Genomic DNA, 20,000 nt, shown 5'->3' with positions numbered 1-20,000 from the left:
CTGTATGTCACCATCCCCCCTCCTCCCCTCTGTACCTCCCTTACCCCCCCCCCCCCCCCCCCCCCCCCCCCCCCCCCCCCCCCCCCCCCCTTCCCCAAGTCTCACCCTGCCTACACAGACCATAAAATCTGCACCACCGAAAGCGTCCGGCAGAACAAGACGGCGAGCAAACTCCCCGAGGACAAGCCTCCCAATCTGCGGGACCAATTTCACCCCCTCCCTCCTCCACCCCCCCCACCCCCCTCCCGGTCCCTTCACGCACATGGACCGAGGGGTCATCCGAGGGAAAGTGAATGGCCCTCGGATGGACAGTCACCAATGTCCAGACATGCGGGTGGGGAACAGTGATGGGGAGAGGGGGGGGGGGGGGTGAGAGGGGACATGGTCATTACCAGAGGACTCCCACAGGGCTGGCCACTTAGTTCAGTCAGCTGACTGGGCGAGGAGTCAGTCAGTCACACGGGAACTAGCCATCTCTGGACAAGGCATTGATCCGGGAGGAGGGAAAATCGCCGGTTGCAGGGTGTAAAACAATTCCCTCCCTAACCCCCCTGCGCCCAACCCCCATCCCCGCTTAGTTCCCCTTCCTTGTATGGATACATTGTAGAACACAACTAATCGCCTCTGTCGTCCGACTCTCCTCCAGGGTAAAGTTTGCTGACCGCTATCGGTCTTCCTTCTGTTCCAAACGATACCATATCCGTATCCAAGAAGAAGATCGAAACATCAATTACCAGTCGTCTGTCTCTCGTTCTCTCACAACCTGTTCGTTCCCTTTACCACTGTAATTCTTTTCAATCCCACAAGAAACCAAAACATTTGTTTCGCCTTAAAAAAAAAAAGAAGACAAAAAAAAGACACAACCCCTATTTGCTTTGCATCACGGAATGAGTTAATACCGCCCCTTTCCCACTTTCCTGTCCACACAAGGAAACCCCAACCCAGCCCTAAAGCCAGCAAGAAACTCACTCTACCTCCCTCCGTGACGACATGAACTGACCCCATCCCGCTAGGCCTGTGTCCACGGGCGCCGTGTGATTGTACCCACATCCACTGACCCCGCTGATCGTCCCCACAACGGGTGCTCCCCCCACGTGTCCCGCAACCAGCGCTGCTGTCCAATCAGGGGTATCTTATTTGTATTTGTATTTCTTTTTATCACAGCAGATTTCTCTGTGTGAAATTCGGGCTGCTCTCCACAGGGAGAGCGCGTCGCTACACTACAGCGCCACCCATTTTTTGTATTTTTTTCCTGCGTGCAGTTTCATTTGTTTTCCCTATCGAAGTGGATTTTTCTATAAAATTTTGCCAGGAACAACCCTCTTGTTGCCGTGGGTTCTTTTACGTGCGCTAAGTGCATGCTGCACACGGGACCTCGGTTTATCGTCTCATCCGAATGACTAGCGTCCAGACCACCACTCAAGGTCTAGTGGAGGGGGAGAAAATATCGGCGGCGTGATTCGAACCAGCCCGCTCAGATTTTCTCGCTTCCTAGGTGGACGCGTTACCTCTAGGCCATCACTCCACTTATGTCTTTTAGATATTAATATACTGCATCCTGCTTCTGTTTTAGATAAGAAACAAAACAAAACAAAACAAAAAAAGAACAGGAAAGTACCAATCACACTGCGCGATTGAAATACCAAAGTAGCTGTCTAAAATCTAAAAACATATAAGAAAAGAAAGGAAACCGCAGTCTTCAACTTCTGACATTCATAAAGAAAGGCAAGATTGTGTGTGTGTGTGTGTGTGTGTGTGTGTGTGTGTGTGTGTGTGTGTACATCTACGTGCCTGTGCAACTGTCGGTGTTCTCTCAACACCCAGTGGAGGGCAACCAGGAATTAAAAGGCCGAAGACATCAAAGAGAAATACTGATCGGAGTCGAGCGACACGAAAAAGTAGTCTAGCAAAGAACACACAGAAAAGAAACACACACACACACACACACACCCTCGGCCCCCCCCCCCATCCCCACCCCCTTCATCCCGTCCCCTTCCTCCTCTCCTCTAAACCCACAACCACACCCACACCTCCCCTCCCCTTCACACCCTCCTCGAACCCCTGCCCATGAAATCCCAAGGCCGATAACCCCTTTCACTGCCAGGAGGGAGCATGCCTGCAAATCTCAGAGCTCATTCCGCCAAGACAACAACACAACCATCCACAGCATAACAGCAAAGCTTTGTGGACAAGATTTGGTTCCGAGGGAAGCGGGGGAGGGCTGGGGTTAGGAAAGAGGATGAGGCATCGGGTGATGAAATTAACGGGGAAGAGGATGAGGCATCGGGTGATGAAATTGAAGAGGAAGAGGATGAGGCATCGGGTGATGAAATTGAAGAGGATGAGGCATCGGGTGGTGGAATTAAAGAGGATGAGGCATCGGGTGATGAAATTAAAGAGGATGAGGCATCGGGTGAAGAAATTAAAGAGGATGAGGCATCGGGTGATGAAATTAAAGAGGAAGAGGATGAGACATCGGGTGATGAAATTAAAGAGGAAGAGGATGAGGCATCGGGTGATTAGATTAAAGAGAATGAGACATCGGGTGATGAAAATAATGAGGAAGAGGATGAGGCATCGAGTGATGGAATTAAAGAGGAAGAGGATGAGGCATCGGGTGATGAAACTAAAGAGGAAGAGGAAGAGGATGAGGCATCGGGTGGTGGAATTAAAGAGGAAGAGGATGAGGCATCGGGTGGTGGAATTAAAGAGGAAGAGGATGAGACATCGGGTGGTGGAATTAAAGAGGATGAGGATGAGGCATCGGGTGGTGGAATTAAAGAGGAAGAGGATGAGGCATCGGGTGAGGAAACTGAAGAGGATGATGCATCGAGTGATGAAGTTAAAGAGGAAGAGGATGAGGCATCGGGTGAGGAAATTAAAGAGAATGAGACATCGGGTGACGAAAATATTGAGGAAGAGGATGAGACATCGGGTGATGGAATTAAAGGGGAAGAGGATGAGGCATCGGGTGATGGAATTAAAGGGAAGAGGATGAGGCATCGAGTGATGAAATTAAAGAGGAAGAGGATGAGGCATCGGGTGATGAAATTAAAGAGGAAGAGGATGAGGCATCGAGTGATGGAATTAAAGAGGAAGAGGATGAGGCATCGGGTGATGAAACTAAAGAGGAAGAGGAAGAGGATGAGGCATCGGGTGGTGGAATTAAAGAGGAAGAGGATGAGGCATCGGGTGGTGGAATTAAAGAGGAAGAGGATGAGACATCGGGTGGTGGAATTAAAGAGGATGAGGATGAGGCATCGGGTGGTGGAATTAAAGAGGAAGAGGATGAGGCATCGGGTGAGGAAACTGAAGAGGATGATGCATCGAGTGATGAAGTTAAAGAGGAAGAGGATGAGGCATCGGGTGAGGAAATTAAAGAGAATGAGACATCGGGTGATGAAAATATTGAGGAAGAGGATGAGACATCGGGTGATGGAATTAAAGGGGAAGAGGATGAGGCATCGGGTGATGGAATTAAAGGGGAAGAGGATGAGGCATCGAGTGATGAAATTAAAGAGGAAGAGGATGAGGCATCGGGTGATGAAATTAAAGAGGAAGAGGATGAGGCATCGAGTGATGAAATTAAAGAGGAAGAGGATGAGGCATCGGGTGATGAAACTAAAGAGGAAGAGGAAGAGGATGAGGCATCGGGTGGTGGAATTAAAGAGGAAGATGATGAGGCATCGGGTGGTGGAATTAAAGAAGAAGAGGATGAGACATCGGGTGGTGGAATTAAAGAGGATGAGGATGAGGCATCGGGTGGTGGAATTAAAGAGGAAGAGGATGAGGCATCGGGTGAGGAAACTGAAGAGGATGATGCATCGAGTGATGAAGTTAAAGAGGAAGAGGATGAGGCATCGGGTGAGGAAATTAAAGAGAATGAGACATCGGGTGATGAAAATATTGAGGAAGAGGATGAGACATCGGGTGATGGAATTAAAGGGGAAGAGGATGAGGCATCGGGTGATGGAATTAAAGGGGAAGAGGATGAGGCATCGAGTGATGAAATTAAAGAGGAAGAGGATGAGGCATCGGGTGATGAAATTAAAGAGGAAGAGGATGAGGCATCGAGTGATGAAATTAAAGAGGAAGAGGATGAGGCATCGGGTGATGAAATTAAAGAGGAAGAGGATGAGGCATCGAGTGATGAAATTACAGAGGAAGAGGATGAGGCATCGAGTGATGAAATTAAAGAGGAAGAGGATGAGGCATCGAGTGATGAAATTAAAGAGGAAGAGGATGAGGCATCGAGTGATGAAATTAAAGAGGAAGAGGATGAGGCATCGGGTGATGGAATTAAAGGGGAAGAGGATGAGGCATCGGGTGATGGAATTAAAGAGGAAGAGGATGAGGCATCGGGTGATGAAATTAAAGAGGAAGAGGGTGAGGCATCGGGTGATGAAATTAAAGAGGAAGAGAACGACAGAGCGACAAGGGGGAGGGGGTGGTGGGGAGGACAAGAACAGTGACATAAAAAAAAACGTATGGGGAGCAGGAGATGAAAAAAGATACGTTAACGATGACGAAGAAGGAAGGAAGGAAGGAAGGAAAGAAGAAGGTGAAAAAGATATGTCAACGATGACGAGGCAGGAAGGAAGGAAGGAAGGAAAGAAGGAAGGAAAGAAGAAGGTGAAAAAGATATGTCAACGATGATGAGGAAGGAAGGAAGGAAGGAAGGAAGGAAGGAAAGAAGAAGGTGAAAAAGATATGTCAACGATGACGAGGCAGGAAGGAAGGAAGGAAGGAAAGAAGAAGGTGAAAAAGATATGTCAACGATGACGAGGCAGGAAGGAAGGAAGGAAAGAAGAAGGTGAAAAAGATATGTCAACGATGACGAGGCAGGAAGGAAGGAAGGAAGGAAGAAGCAGCAGAAGAAGAAGAAACGACTGAAGGACAAGATGGCCAGGATTAGGCGTAGGAGGAATTACAGGAGGAGGAAACCTCCACAAAGGATTGACAAGAGATTTAAATGACGGCCATTGAGCACTCCAACAGGCATTAAAGGCTGGTCGACAGCCTCGAGAAACCTGCTGAGCTGCAGCATGAACAAGACTGGTCACAAACCTGACGGAAGAAATCCGCAGTGAGAGAGAACCACACACACAACATTAAATACAGCGGGCACGGTGGCCGAATGGTTAGACCGGTTGGACCACTGTCTCGCTGCCTTGTGAAGCCCAGCGTTCACGTTCCGCAAGCCCCTGGTAGTTTAAGGGTAGCGATTTTCTTCAGTCTCCAAAGTCAGCTTATGTGTGGACCTGCTAGCGTCTGAACAGCCTTCATGCGTACGCACATGAGGAATACGCACGCTACAGATTCCGTAATGCGTGTCAGTGTTTGATGATGGGAATGCCGAGATACAGAACCTGTACCTATCCTCCCCCAAATGGAGTAAAGCTGCCAGCATGGTAGGGGTAATAGCGATCACACACGTAAAAGCCACGTGGATACATAAACGAAAATAAAACACGTTGGTTACCAATGTTCTTCTGAAGCTGTTAGTGGTGTACATCGTGTTGGTAATAATAGGCATAAGATAACATAAATATCAACAAAAATTAACATGGGAATGTAAACAGTGAGAATGTGGTGTATATCTTTTAGTAATACTATGTGCAAGACATAGCAAGATTAATAAAACCACAGCAATGCTGAATAGTTTAAGAACGTAAAGTACATCTTTCATAAAATATTATCAGCATACGTAAGACGATACTGAGATTAGATATTTTAGAATTGGAATTTTGTGTAGTACAGTGAAAATGTGGTTCCCTATAAAGCGGTATCATATGAACAATCGCTTTATCGGCAGCTCTTAACTTTAACGATGTGGAAGATGCTTTTATACTTATTGTCCAGTTTAATTAACGGCATACCACAATTTCCGATCACCAATTCAACAAGAAAGAAAAAACGACGTGCCAGGACTCAGCAACCCACTCTCAAAAAACATGGAAGGGGTAAACACTTTCACGAAATGTTGAATACAACACCTCCTGAAACCCTCTTGATATAAAAATAGACTTGCACATTCACGATGGACCCACCACTGCCAAGGTGCTCAAGACGAGAAGAACCAAATTGTCCTGGGCCCAGACTACGCTATTTCCAACGCACGCAAAGTGATCTGATCCCAAAAAGTGCAGCAAGAAAGATAAAGTTCTACGGGAACGGGGCAAGGGCTTTATCATAAAACTGCCAGCAGATGCAATATTAGGGAGCTATAGGACTTAAAGAGGCATTTTGCTTCTATCAACATCCAGTTAGATTTCCACAGACACACCGTGGACAGATAAATCCGCAGCAGCTGTTCCAGTGACAAAGAAAACACGAATGTTTCTCAGCTTGGACATTTGCGACATTGTTAAATCACCATCGCACGAGTGATAAAAACTACTTCAGAATGGCAGGCAATGCACTGACTTCAAGAAAGCATTTGGTACACTGACTGAACTGTCGTGACGAAAATGTTTTGACGAACAAGCATCCCAGCAGACCTTGTCGCGGTCACAGAACTGCATGAACATGAACTTGGCCTTGAGGCCCACAACACTGACCTGCCCCAGCTTTTCATCACAGGGGTAAACCAAGGAGGCCCGCTGTCACCGTCATGTTCTTTTCTTCTTCTTTTTAACAATTCTACTTTTTTTTAATGACATCTTCTACATATATATAAAAGGACAGATATAGACCAGCCATGACGGGCGCAATAGCCGAGTGGTTAAAGCGTTGGACTGTCAATCTGAGGGTCCCGGGTTCGAATCACGGTGACGGCGCCTGGTGGGTAAAGGGTGGAGATTTTTACGATCTCCCAGGTCAACAAATGTGCAGACCTGCTAGTGCCTGAACCCCCTTCGTGTGTATATGCAAGCAGAAGATCAAATACGCACGTTAAAGATCCTGTAATCCATGTCAGCGTTCGGTGGGTTATGGAAACAAGAACATACCCAGCATGCACACCCCCGAAAACGGAGTATGGCTGCCTACATGGCGGGGTAAAAACGGTCATACACGTAAAAGCCCACTCGTGTGCATACGAGTGAACGCAGAAGAAGAAGAAGACCAGCCACAAGACATAGAGCTGAAACAGTAAAACTGGGCACGAACCCTCTAGGTAAACGAAGAAGACTGGCTACCAGATGGTGGAGGACACAGAACGCATAGTTTAGGAGGGCAAAAAAAAAGATTGTCAAGGTACAAAAACTGCAGTGAAGGTCTTACATTCCAGTTTAAACGACAAAAATTAAATCTACAAAGTAAAAAAAAAAAAATGAAGTCCATCTGACATAATTATTTCGTTTTTCTTTTCATCCGAATGACGTGTTAAGCACGACTTTTCTTCTCTTGGTATTTGTGTGCAGAAGACGATGGACAAAAAAGAAAAAAAATGTGTAGGTGGAGATTATCCATATCTTACGAAAATGAGAAAGGAGAAGGAGAGATGTCGACAAGGGAAATAAAAAAAAAAAAAAAGGAAGAGGAGGAAAACGGAACAGACGGAGATGCGGAAGCAGAAGAGACCTAAAGATAAGTGAAGCGAAGAGAATAAAAAATCAATTTATGTGGTTTACGAGCCTAGTCAACCGTAAACGGCATTTAAGAGCTGAGAGCACATTAAACACAGCTATTTACACAGGGGAAGGCGGGGAAGAGAAACGAAAACGAACTTGAGAAGATGGAGGAGGAGTGGGAGGGGGAGCAGGGGGTCGGGGGGGGGGAGAGAACAGAAGAAGATGGAGGAGAAGGAATGGGAGGAGGAGCAGGGGGTCGGGGGGGGGGGGGAGAATAGAAGAAGAAGAAGAGGAGGAGGGGGAGTGGGAGGGGGAGCAGGGGGTGGGGGGGAGAATAGAAGAAGAAGAAGAGGAGGAGGGGGAGGAGTGGGAGGGGGAGCAGGGGGTGGGGGGGGGAGAATAGAAGAAGAGGAGGGGGAGGAGTGGGAGGGGGAGCAGGGGGTCGGGGGTGGGGGGGGGGAGAATAGAAGAAGAGGAGGATGGAGGAGGAGGAGTGGGAGGGGGAGCAGGGGGTCGGGGGGGGGGGGAGAATAGAAGAAGAGGAGGAGGAGGAGCAAGCACACACACAAAAAAATGTTGCAACACAAGAAAAAGACTGGAAAGAAAGAAAGAAAGAAAGTAGACACACCACAAAAGGAATCACACTGCCCCGGCCACCCACACAGTCCCCCGTACCCACGAGGAAGTTTCACGCAAAGCAGCTGGGAATTCTCCGCTGAAACTTCATCCTTAGAGTAGTGATAGCCTGGCCCATTCCCTTGTTAAAATGGCTGATGAGTTCCTTTTTACATCTTTCTTAGGTTCGTTCTTCCTGTCTTTCATTCATTCTTTTTCTTTCTTTCTTTCTTTCTTTCTTTCCTTTTTGCTTCCTTGTTCTGTTAATTCGTTTTCTACCCGTTACTTTCCCCCCCCCCCTTTTTTTTTCTTGTTCTCCTCGTCAACCCCTCTCTCTCTCTCTCTCTCTCTCTCTCTCTCTCTCTCTCTCTCTCTCTCTCTCTTTCTCTCTATTCTCACCCTTTTTTTTTCCTCTCGCCTTTATTCCTCTCTCTCTCTATCTATCTATCCATCTCTCTTTCTCTCTATTCTCACCCTATTTTTTTCCTCTCGCCTTTATTCCTATCTGTCTATCTCCCTCTCTCTCTCTCTCTTTATTCTCGCCCTATTTTTTTCCTCTCGCCTTTATTCCTCTCTCTCTCTCTCTCTCTCTCTCTCTCTCTCTCTCCTCAACCTATTTTTTTCCCTCTCGCCTTTATTTCTGTCTGTCTATCTCCGTCTCTCGTTCGCAATTCAGGAACTTCTTAACGGCACTCAGGAGCGCACAATTAGTCATTTAAATGTCGAAGGGATGGCGGGGGGGGGGGGGGGGGGGGGGGGGAGGGGGCATAAAGGAAGACTTGGAGACGGACGGAGAAAGAATGTGAACAGTCTTAACAGACAAAACAATCATACAGGCTGAAGGGCAGACAATACACACGGACATTCCGGCAGACTGACAACCGACAACCGAGGAGTACTTCACGATAATCCTTCAGACACACAAGTAAGAGTTTTAATTATCGCCGTGTCACTCCAAGTTGATTATGGGAGGATTTCAACGTCGAACCTAACATAATCATTTCCAGAAGAAAAAAACAAAACAACAACAACAACTCAACACAAATCATTACAGAGCTAAACAAAAATATCATAAAACAGCAACAAGAATAAACCATGGAATGGAAACACAAGTAACAACACTTTCAATCACATTTTGCAAAATCTAATAAAATAATTTGCTTGAGCCTGAAATAAATCTTTTTCTTTGCCTTAGACAAAGCTAGAAAAAAAAGGGGGGGGGGGGGGGCGGGGGGAAACTGGTTTAGGCCATTCGTGTTTAAAAGATAAATACAGACATTCAAGACAGTGTAATTATAACAATAGCTGTGGCCAAGTGGTACAGCGACCGACAGGCAAGTGGGGTACCGCGTTCGATTCCAGGAAGGACAGGGAGTTTTAGAATGGAATAGAATAGAATATGTCTTTATCACCAAGGGTGCCGGGGTCACTAGAAATATTGGGGGATGGGGGGTGGGGGGGTGTTAGTACATAACAAGATATGAACATAAATCGAAAATCACACACAAACACAGGTACAGTAGAAATTAGGATACATACAAGTGCATATCAATATAAAAACTTGTGCATACTCACACATGCACGCACTGCACACAGACACACACACAGACACACACACACAGGCACACACACAGACACACAGACACACACACACACACACACGCACGCACACACACACATACACGCGCGCGCGCGCCCCCATTCCACCCCCACTATTCCTCCACCAGACTATGTATAGTAGTCTGACTGCAACTAAATGCAACGATATAAAAAAATGCAACGCAATACAACATACAATGCCATACGATACAATACAATACAATACAATACAATGCAATGCAATGCAATGCAATGCAATGCAACCAAACGCAGCACAATAAATAGATCACAGCAGAACGCAATGCAACACAGTACAGTACAGTACAGTACAGTACAGTACAGTACAGTACAGTACAGAACAGTAAACCACGGTATAATGCATTATAGTGCATCACTGCACAGCACAGTATGGTACAGTACAGCATAGTGCAACACTGCACAGTGCAATACAGTAGAGTGCAACAAAGTACAGTACAATACAGAAAAGTACAGTATAGCTCAACACAGAACAGTACAGCACAGCACAGCACAGCATAGTACAGTTCAGTACAGCACAGCACAGCACAGCACAGCAAAATACGAGACAGGACAGTACAGTACAGCATAACACAGCACAACACAGCATTACACAGCATAGCACAGCATGACATAACACAACACAGCACAAGACCGCACAACACAGCACGACACAGCTCAAAAACCGCACAATACAGAATAACACAGTACAACACAGCATGACACAGCATAACACAGCACGACACAGCATAACACACAACACAGCATGATACAGCACAATACAGCACGACACAGCATGACATAACACAACACAGAATAACACAGCATGACACAGCTCAAAAACCGCACAATACAGAATAGCACAGTACAACACAGCATAACATAGCATGACACAGCACAACACAGCATGGCACAGCATAGCACAGCACAACACAGCATAACACAGCACAACACAGCATGACACAGCTCAAAAACCGCACAATACAGAATAACACAGTACAACACAGCATAAGATAGCACGACACAGCACAACACAGCATGACACAGCACAACACAGCATGACACAGCACAACACAGCACAACACAGCATAGCACCGCACAACACAGCATGACACAGCACAACACAGCATGACACCGCACAACACAGCATGACACAGCACAACACAGCACGACACAGCATAACACCGCACAACACAGCATGACACAGCTCAAAAACCGCATAATACAGAATAACACAGTACAACACAGCATAACATAGCATGACACAGCACAACACAGCATGACACCGCACAACACAGCATGACACAGTATAGCACAACAAAACACAGCATGATACAGCATACCACAGCACTACACAGCATAACACCGCACAACACAGCATGATACAGCATAACACAGCATAACACCGCACAACACAGCATGACACAGCACAACACAGCATGACACAGCACAACACAGCACGACATAGCACAACACAGCATGACACCGTACAACACAGCACGACACAGCATGACACAGCACAATACAGCATGACACCGTACAACACAGCACAACACAGCATGACACACACAACACAGCATGACACCGCACAACACAGCATGACACAGCACAACACAGCACGACACCGTACAACACAGCACGACACACACAACACAGCATGACACCGCACAACAGAACATGACACCGCACAACACAGCATGACACAGCACAACACGGTACAGTACAGTTCAGGGGTGGATTGCATGAGCGAACTGAGCAGAGCTAAGTTTGCTTATCGTTTATAAATGTTCCTAACTCCACAGGAAAGAAAAAAAAAAACTCCATATACTTAGGAACATTCTTAACCCTAAGCAAACTTAGCGCTGCAAAGATTGCCTCGTCAGGAGTGATGGCCTAGAGGTAACACGTCCGCCTAGGAAGCGAGAGAATCTGAGCGCACTAGTTCGAATCATGGCACAGTCGCCAGTATTTTCTTCCCCTCCACCAGACCTTAAGTGGTGGCCTCGACGCTAGTCATTCGGATGAGACGTGTCCCGTGTGCAGCATGCACTTAGCGCACGTAAAAGAACCCACGGCAACAAAAAGGTTGTCCTTGGCAAAATTCTGTAGAAAAGTCCACTTCGATAGGAAAAACTAATTTAAAAATCTACAGACAGAAAAAAAAAACAAAAAAAAACGGTGGCATTCTCAGTGTAGCGACGCGCTCTCCCTGGAGAGAGAGCAGCCCGAATTTTACGCAGAGAAATTTGTCGTGACAAAAAAGAATAAAACAATACAATACAATATTATTGTTATCATTATTATCACTATTAGTATCATGATCATGTACGCTCAATCTTGATTATAAGCCCTTGGTGTTTACAAATGGAACACATACGTAAATATCAAAAAGGAAAAATTGAACACACGATAGCAAACATCACTGAAAATTATTCATCCATTCCACCCCACCCCACCCCCACCCCCGCACACACACACACACACACACACACACACACACACACACACACATCCGCAACACAAACACACGCGCACGCACACACACGTCATAGTATACAATCATAAATAGTACAAATCAAAAATACAACCAAAATTACAACACAACACAATACAACACAACACAATCCAACCCAATACAACACAACACAACACAATCCAATCCAATACAACACAATACAACATAACACAATCCAATACAACACAATGCAATACAATACAACACAATACAATACAACACAACGCAACACAATACAACACAACACAATCCAATACAACACAATGCAATACAATACAACACAATACAATACAGCACAACACAATACAACACAACACAACACAATCCAATACAACACAACACAATACAACACAATACAATACAATTCAACACAAAACAATCCAATACAACACAACACAATACAACACAATCCAATACAACACAACACAATACAGTCCAATACAACACAACACAGTCCAATACAACACAACACAACACAGTCCAATACAGTCCAATACAACACAACACAGTCTAATACAGTCCAATACAACACAACACAGTCCAATACAGTCCAGTACAACACAACACAACACAGTCCAGTACAACACAACACAACACAGTCCAATACAACACAACACAACACAGTCCAATACAGTCCAATACAACACAACACAACACAGTCCAATACAGTCCAATACAACACAACACAACACATAACACAACACAGTCCAACACAACACAGTCCAATACAACACAACACAACACAGTCCAATACAGTCCAGTACAACACAACACAACACAACACAGTCCAATACAGTCCAATACAACACAACACAACACAGTCCAATACAGTCCAACACAACACAGTCCAATACAACACAACACAACACAACACAACACAACACAATCCAATACAGTCCAACACAACACAGTCCAATACAACACAACACAACACAACACAGCACAACACAACACAACACAACACAGCACAACACAATCCAACACAACACAATCCAACACAACACAACACAGCACAACACAATCCAACACAACACAGCACAACACCGCACAACACAACACAACACAACACAACACAACACAACACAATCCAACACAACACAACACAACACAACACAGCACAACACAACACAACACAACCCAACCCAACACAACACAACACAACACAGCACAGCACAACACAACACAACACAACCCAACCCAACCCAACACAACACAACACAGCACAGCACAACACAGCACAACACAACACAGCACAACACAACACAACACAGCACAGCACAGCACAGCACAGCACAACACAACACAATCCAACACAGCACAGCACAGCACAGCACAACACAACACAACACAGCACAACACAACACAACACAACACAACACAGCACAATACAGTCCAACACAACACAACACAACACAACACAGTCCAATACAGTCCAACACAACACAACACAACACAACACAACACCAGTCCAATACAGTCCAACACAACACAACACAACACAACACAACACAACACAGCACAACACAACACAACACAACACAACACAACACAACACAACACAACACAACACAACACAACACAACACGGGCTCCAGGACCAGCACAGCACACACACCGTCCTTGTTGAAGCCCGGCATGAAGTAGTGGGGGCACCTCCCGTACGCTGTCTCCCCCGCCGGCGTGTAGTCCCAGCACAGCCAGGTGTCGAACACTGCCGGGCAGTACACCCTGCCTGCAACCGCCGTCGTCATCGTCATCATCATCATCATCATCATCATCATCATCACCAACATCATCGTCGTCGTCGTCACCAACATCATCAACGTCGTCGTCATCAACAACATCACCACGATCGACCTCGTCGTCATCACGAACATTCATTATCATCTTTATCGTTGTCATCAACATCGTCGTCGTCGTCGACGTCGTCAGTATCGTCATCCTCGTCGTCTTCATCCGTCATCATTCATACACACAGCTGTCAAAAAATGCTGGAAGGTGCGCTCCATCCACCCCCCCCCCCCCTCTCTCTCTCTCTCTCTCTCTCTCTCTCTCTCTCTCTCTCTCTCTCTGCAACCGTCGTCTTCGTCGTCATTTTCATCGTCATATCCGTCGTCGTGTCGTCACCATCGTCGTCATCGACATGATCATAGCAGTCGTCCTCATAATCATCTATGCCTGCACCAACACAACCGCTGTCGTCATCCATGGACGGTCCCAGTGAACACTGCTGTCAAATGCAGGGTTATGACATACAATACATAATATCAGACCAACCACTGACTTGTGATTGTAACTCTCTCCATACGAACGTTGAAAGAGACGACGTTAACAGCGTTTCACCCCAATTACAACCATCAAAATATTACAAGCGGAAGGCTCTTACACTGAAGAGGTGAACGTTGACAAAGAATACCACAATTCTGACGACGGAAGCTAAAGGTTGGGTCATAGAGACACCCACTGGACATCCGAGGGGTCTGTGTAGAGGAGAAGAGAGGACTGGCTGTACTGAGTGAGTTAACGGCGTCAATCAACTGATTGCCGTGCCTTCGAACGCGTCTGAAATGATCAGCTTGTTGTTCCGCTGTTATTTATGGATGTGTGTGAAGCTCCTCTCCTCTTTTAAAGCTATATGCAACTGTCTGTGTACGGGAGTAATAGCCGGTGGTTAAAGCACCTCAAGCTCGAATCTCGGTAACGACGCCTGGATTTTTCCGATCTCCCAGGTCAACAGATGTGCAGACCTGCTCGTGCCTGAACCACCTTCGTGTGTATACGCCCGCAGATCAAATATGCACGTTAAAGATCATGTAACCCATGTCAGAATTCGGTTGGATATGGAAACAAGAACATACCCAGCATGCACACCCCCGAAAACGGAGTATGACTGCTTACGTGGCGGGGTAAATCAGCAAAAGGATCATACAAGTAAAACGTTACACGTCTGTCTGAGTGTGTATGTGTGCGTGCCTGAAATATGATTGAATGACACAGGAAACGAATGATGAGCGGCCAAATGGCAGCTGTCAGTCGACTACAACTCAGGTGGGCAGGCTGTTGTGCAAACGACTTTGTGTTTGTGAAGCGCTGTGAGCTTGGTCTCCGACCGAGGACAGGCTCTTTATAAGTATCCATAATTATTATCAGCGATAGTCATGTGTCCATGCCTCCTGAGTAGCCAACTCCTGCAAGTTGGACACCAGGCAGTCTTGAAGCTGCTGTCGGCGGCCTCAGTGGGAAAACTGCCGCACTGCCAGACAAAGCGAGGATGGGACAGGGAGCCGGGGGGCGGGGGGGCGGGGGGGGGGGAAGAGAGAGAGAGAGAGAGAGAGAGAGAGAGAGAGAGAGAGGAATGTCTGCCGACACATACATCCCCATAATCAAACTCTCATGCCCTCCCTAGCCATTTCTGTCCAATGTTCCGCCAAACAAGCTGCCCCCTGGGCAAGGCGTTGAGAGCTGGGTGAAGCCCGAAGAACAGCCACACCAGCTCTCTGCCCACCTTCAAGCACAGGCCGGTAGAGCCTTGGGGTTGTGTCTGCCGGGTGTCCTCCCCAATGCCCGCGGGGGCTGAGCACGCTGTGAAAGAAGGCGTGTGTTTTCCTCCTCTTGAGCTGCCTCGCCAAACTTGAGGTCGTAAGATATTTCACACACACCCACCCCCTCGCACCCTCCCCACCCGCCCCCAAGGGAAAAAAAAAAAGAAGAAAATATATTCCCCGAATTCTGAATGGCTCCGAAGCGAACAGCCCGCAGTAATGAAACCGATAGAAATCTGCCCACTACCAGATTCGACCTGGCAATCTCTAAACCCTTGAACTGTCAACTCCGTATGTGTGTAGGGGAGGGGGGGGGTGCATGCGCGCGCATGTGTGTGTGTGTGTAGTGTGTGTGTGTGTCTGTGTGTCTGTGCCCGCGCGTGCTCTCGCGCTCTGTGTTTTTGTGTATGTGTGTCTGTGCGTGTGTTTGTATGTGTGTATGCGCACACGCGTGTATATGCGCGCTTGTATGCGTATGAGCGCGCGAGTGCGCGCGCTTGTGTACGCGTGAATGCGTGTGTGCTGTCTCGATATCAATTGCACACTTCCTTGGCGTCGCCGACGGTTCCACTACTTGGAAAATATCGCTAGCTGTAAATCTTGATTAAGCAACACACTTGCATCTTCGTGTTACCAAGATGGAATAAACGTCGCAAACAGACAGCCTGTCAACTGTGTGGACGTGCATTGTATGATGACATTATAAGATATACAAAGAATTATACTAATCAAAACCTTTACATTCTCTCCCCCAAAAAAACAAACAATAAAAATAATAATAAAAACAACACACACACACACACACACACACACACACACACACACACACTTGAAGGCGAGGGATTAGATCCTTCGCAACGAACCAAAAACTGTGAAATTCAAGCAGAAACACAAAAACAGAATTAACACTGACAACCATCTTATTTCTTCGTGTTTGAAACCCTATCCTAGAAACAATTAACAAAATCAACACAAACAATCATCTCTTCTCGTCGTGTCAGAAATTCGAGCAGAGATACAATTAACAAAACTCAACATTGGCAGACATATTAATTCTTTACGTTTGTTGGGTTTTCCTACACACAACGTGGCCAGTTCTGTTTAAGCGCTGGACTTCCGGAGCCAGTTGCATTGCTCGGACGGAAGAGCCTAGTGTGGTCGTAACCCGCTACTAACTGTGTGTAGTATGGAACTGACCAATGGCGTAGTTCGGTCAACGTAGGCATTTAGTCACGTGAAACTGTCAAAAAGTTAGAACCAAGCGATGCAACTGGCTCCTGATCCGGTGTTCGGAGTTCGAATCCCGGTTTCGGCATGGTGTCGTGTCCTTGGGAAAGGCACTTTACTCCGATTTCCTCCAACCCCATCTAGGTGTGAATGGGGAGGCCTGCCTAGTATTTGTAGCTCTCTTTTTGTCACAATAGATTTCTCTATGCGAAATTCGGGCTGCTCTACCCCAGGGAGACTGCGTCGCTACACTGAGGGCGCCACCCATTTTTTTGTATTTTTTCCAGCGTGCAGTTTTATTTGTTTTTCTATGGAAGTGGATTTTTCTACAGAATTTTGCCAGGAACGTTCTTTTACGTGCGCTAAGTGCATGCTGCACACGGGACCTCGGTTTATCGTTTCATCCGAATGACTAGCGTCCAGACCACCACTCAAGATCTAGTGGAGGGGTAGGAAATATCGGCGGCTGAGCCGTGATTCGAATCAGCGCGCTCAGATTCTCTCGCTTCCTATGCGGACGGACGCGTTACCTCTAGGTCATCACTCCACCGAACTTCGGTTCGGGGATGGTCAGAACGGCGGAAGGAGAGGATTGGGCTCCGGCTTCTCACGCCAAACCCTTGACACAGTGAACCGCCGGAATTCACTGCCCCCTATGGCCGTAACAGGCAACGGGGGCTTTAAAAACCCCTTCAGTGCCAGGAGGGAAAACAGCACAAAGCGGTGTTTCTGGGTAATGAAACATCATCCAGAACAATAAGCCTAAAACTGAGAAAAAAAAAGTCTGGAGATATACAACTCTTGATAAGCTGTGTGAATTTTCAGCCTTCCAGAGCTATTTCCCTCGTTCTGATGACGTCATCAGTGACGTCACTATACACGTACGTGATACGTTTATGGCAGACACGGGGTACTTTTTTTTTCTAACCTTAAACTGGACACAATTGATCATTGTCGTCGTCGGGCCAAAACTCCGAAACGCGAGTCCGGACCAGGCTAAAAAGATATTTCCTTCACCAGGGAACTGTCCATGAATATGTCTACCCCTCCCTCCTTCCATCCCCCCCCATCCACCCACCCTCCGTCCCCCCAGTCCCCACCACCACCACCATCACCAACACCACCACCACCACAATATGGAGCTATATGGCTCTAAGAACAGCGACAGGATCTGAAAGTATCTTCAAGTTCCCACCTGACTATCCACGTGGATCACAGATTTCTTCTTTTCTTCTGGAGCAAGCATCGTTTTTTCATCACTGCGTCTCGTCTTTCTTTCAAACGTCCTATTCTACTGTTTATCGTTCATGATTTGTTTTGGTTGCTAATTCATGCATTTATTTGTATTTGTATTTCTATTTATTTTTATCAAAACAGATTTCTCTGTGTGAAATTCGGGCTGCTCTTCCCAGGGAGAGCGCGTCGCTACACTACAGCGCCACCCATTTTTTGTATTTTTTCCTGCGTGCAGTTTTATTTTGTTTTTCCTATCGAAGTGGATTTTTCCACAGAATATTGCCAGGAACAATCCTTTTGTTGCCGTGGGTTCTTTTAAGTGCGCTAAGTGCATGCTGCACACGGGACCTCGGTTTATCGTCTCATCCGAATGACCAGCGTCCAGACCACCACTCAAAGTCTAGTGGAGGAGGAGAAAATATCGGCGGCTGAGCCGTGATTCAAACCAGCGCGCTCAGATTCTCTCGCTTCCTAGGCGGACGCGTTACCTCTGGGCCATCACTCCATTTCTTGATTTGTCTGACTTCATGGACTGAAGACGTTATCACCTGTTCTTTATCCTTGCTCAACGAGTATGTTACTCAGTTAATATACCACGAAAAAAAAAAATCAAAATCAACATAACGCAGAACATTCGAGCTTGAAACTTTTTTTTTAATGATCCGACTTCGAAAAGTGCTATATTTTTCTTCTTATTTCTCAAAGCCACGGGTTCTTTGTTTACAGAACATTACTGGTTCTACAGGAATATGAAACTGCCCTATAAATGTGCATTAATTTTTATATTAAAAAAAATAGTTTTCAAGTTTTTGTAGTTTTGTAAGATGCAATGCTATGCTGCTTTTAACTTAAGATATGAATGGAATGGGGGAAAATGCAGGATGTAGGTCAAGGGATAAATAAAAGAAAGAAAATCACCCATAAAAGCGACAAAAGGCAAAGCCAAAAATGGAATGAAAGAGAAAGGCAGACAGACAGACAGAGAGAATGTGTGTGTGTGTGTGTGTGTGTGTGTGTGTGTGTGTGTGTGTGTGTGTGGAAGAGAGAGACAGACAGACAGACAAACAGACAGAGAGAATATGTGTGTGTGTGTGTGTGTGTGTGTGTGTGTGTGTGTGTGTGTGTGTGTGTGTGTGTGTGTGTGTGTGAAAGAGAGAGAGAGAGAGAGAGAATGAGAGACAGAGAGCTGACTTTATGTGTAAATAACGAGCAAAAACCTTCTTCGCGTGCACGACTTTCTCTCTGAAGCAGCATAAGAGGCCGGAGTTTATGAACACATTATTCTGCTATTTCTTCCTCGCCTTGTGTGGATGCTCTTTCGGAGTTTGAATCCAAAACAACCGTCACCATTTTCTCCACTAACGTGCTGGTTCCAGAGAGAGAAAATGGTCTGTAGCAAAGCCTAAGAAAGAAAAAAAAATAAGGACTAAAACATCCTGTTTGATTCAGCAGATGAACGACACAAGAGAAAGAAAGAGACTGTGTTGTTGATTCCGTTTTGACCCCCTTCTTCATTTCTCCTTTTTTCCTTCTTTCTTTTTTTTTTTTCTTTCATTTCTTTTTTTTCGTGTTATTTGCATATTCTGTAATCCTAATGTGTCTATTATGAAAACTGGTTAAAAATCCTATTACCTGCTTGTCTGTTTCTCGGTGCGAGTTCTTATTGAAGTCTTTATTGTTGTTTTTAACGATATTGTTGGTATTGTTAGTGTGTGTGTGTGTGTGTTTGTGTGTGTGT

General features: G+C 46.1%; 1 protein-coding gene across 1 annotated transcript in view; it reads right to left on the bottom strand.

Annotated features, from left to right (window-relative positions):
- LOC143296783 (calcitonin gene-related peptide type 1 receptor-like) overlaps positions 1–20,000 on the bottom strand; it is a 332,271-nt gene that overhangs the window by 82,553 nt on the left and 229,718 nt on the right. The window contains 1 exon segment of the mRNA XM_076608821.1: positions 13,873–13,989. Within this exon segment, the coding sequence (XP_076464936.1) occupies positions 13,873–13,989 (117 nt within the window).

This window comes from Babylonia areolata, chromosome 2 (assembly GCF_041734735.1).
Source record: "Babylonia areolata isolate BAREFJ2019XMU chromosome 2, ASM4173473v1, whole genome shotgun sequence".
Lineage (NCBI taxonomy): Eukaryota > Metazoa > Mollusca > Gastropoda > Neogastropoda > Buccinidae > Babylonia > Babylonia areolata.
The sequence above is the reverse complement of the archived record's forward strand: the minus strand, read 5'-3'. Positions and strand labels throughout refer to the sequence as shown.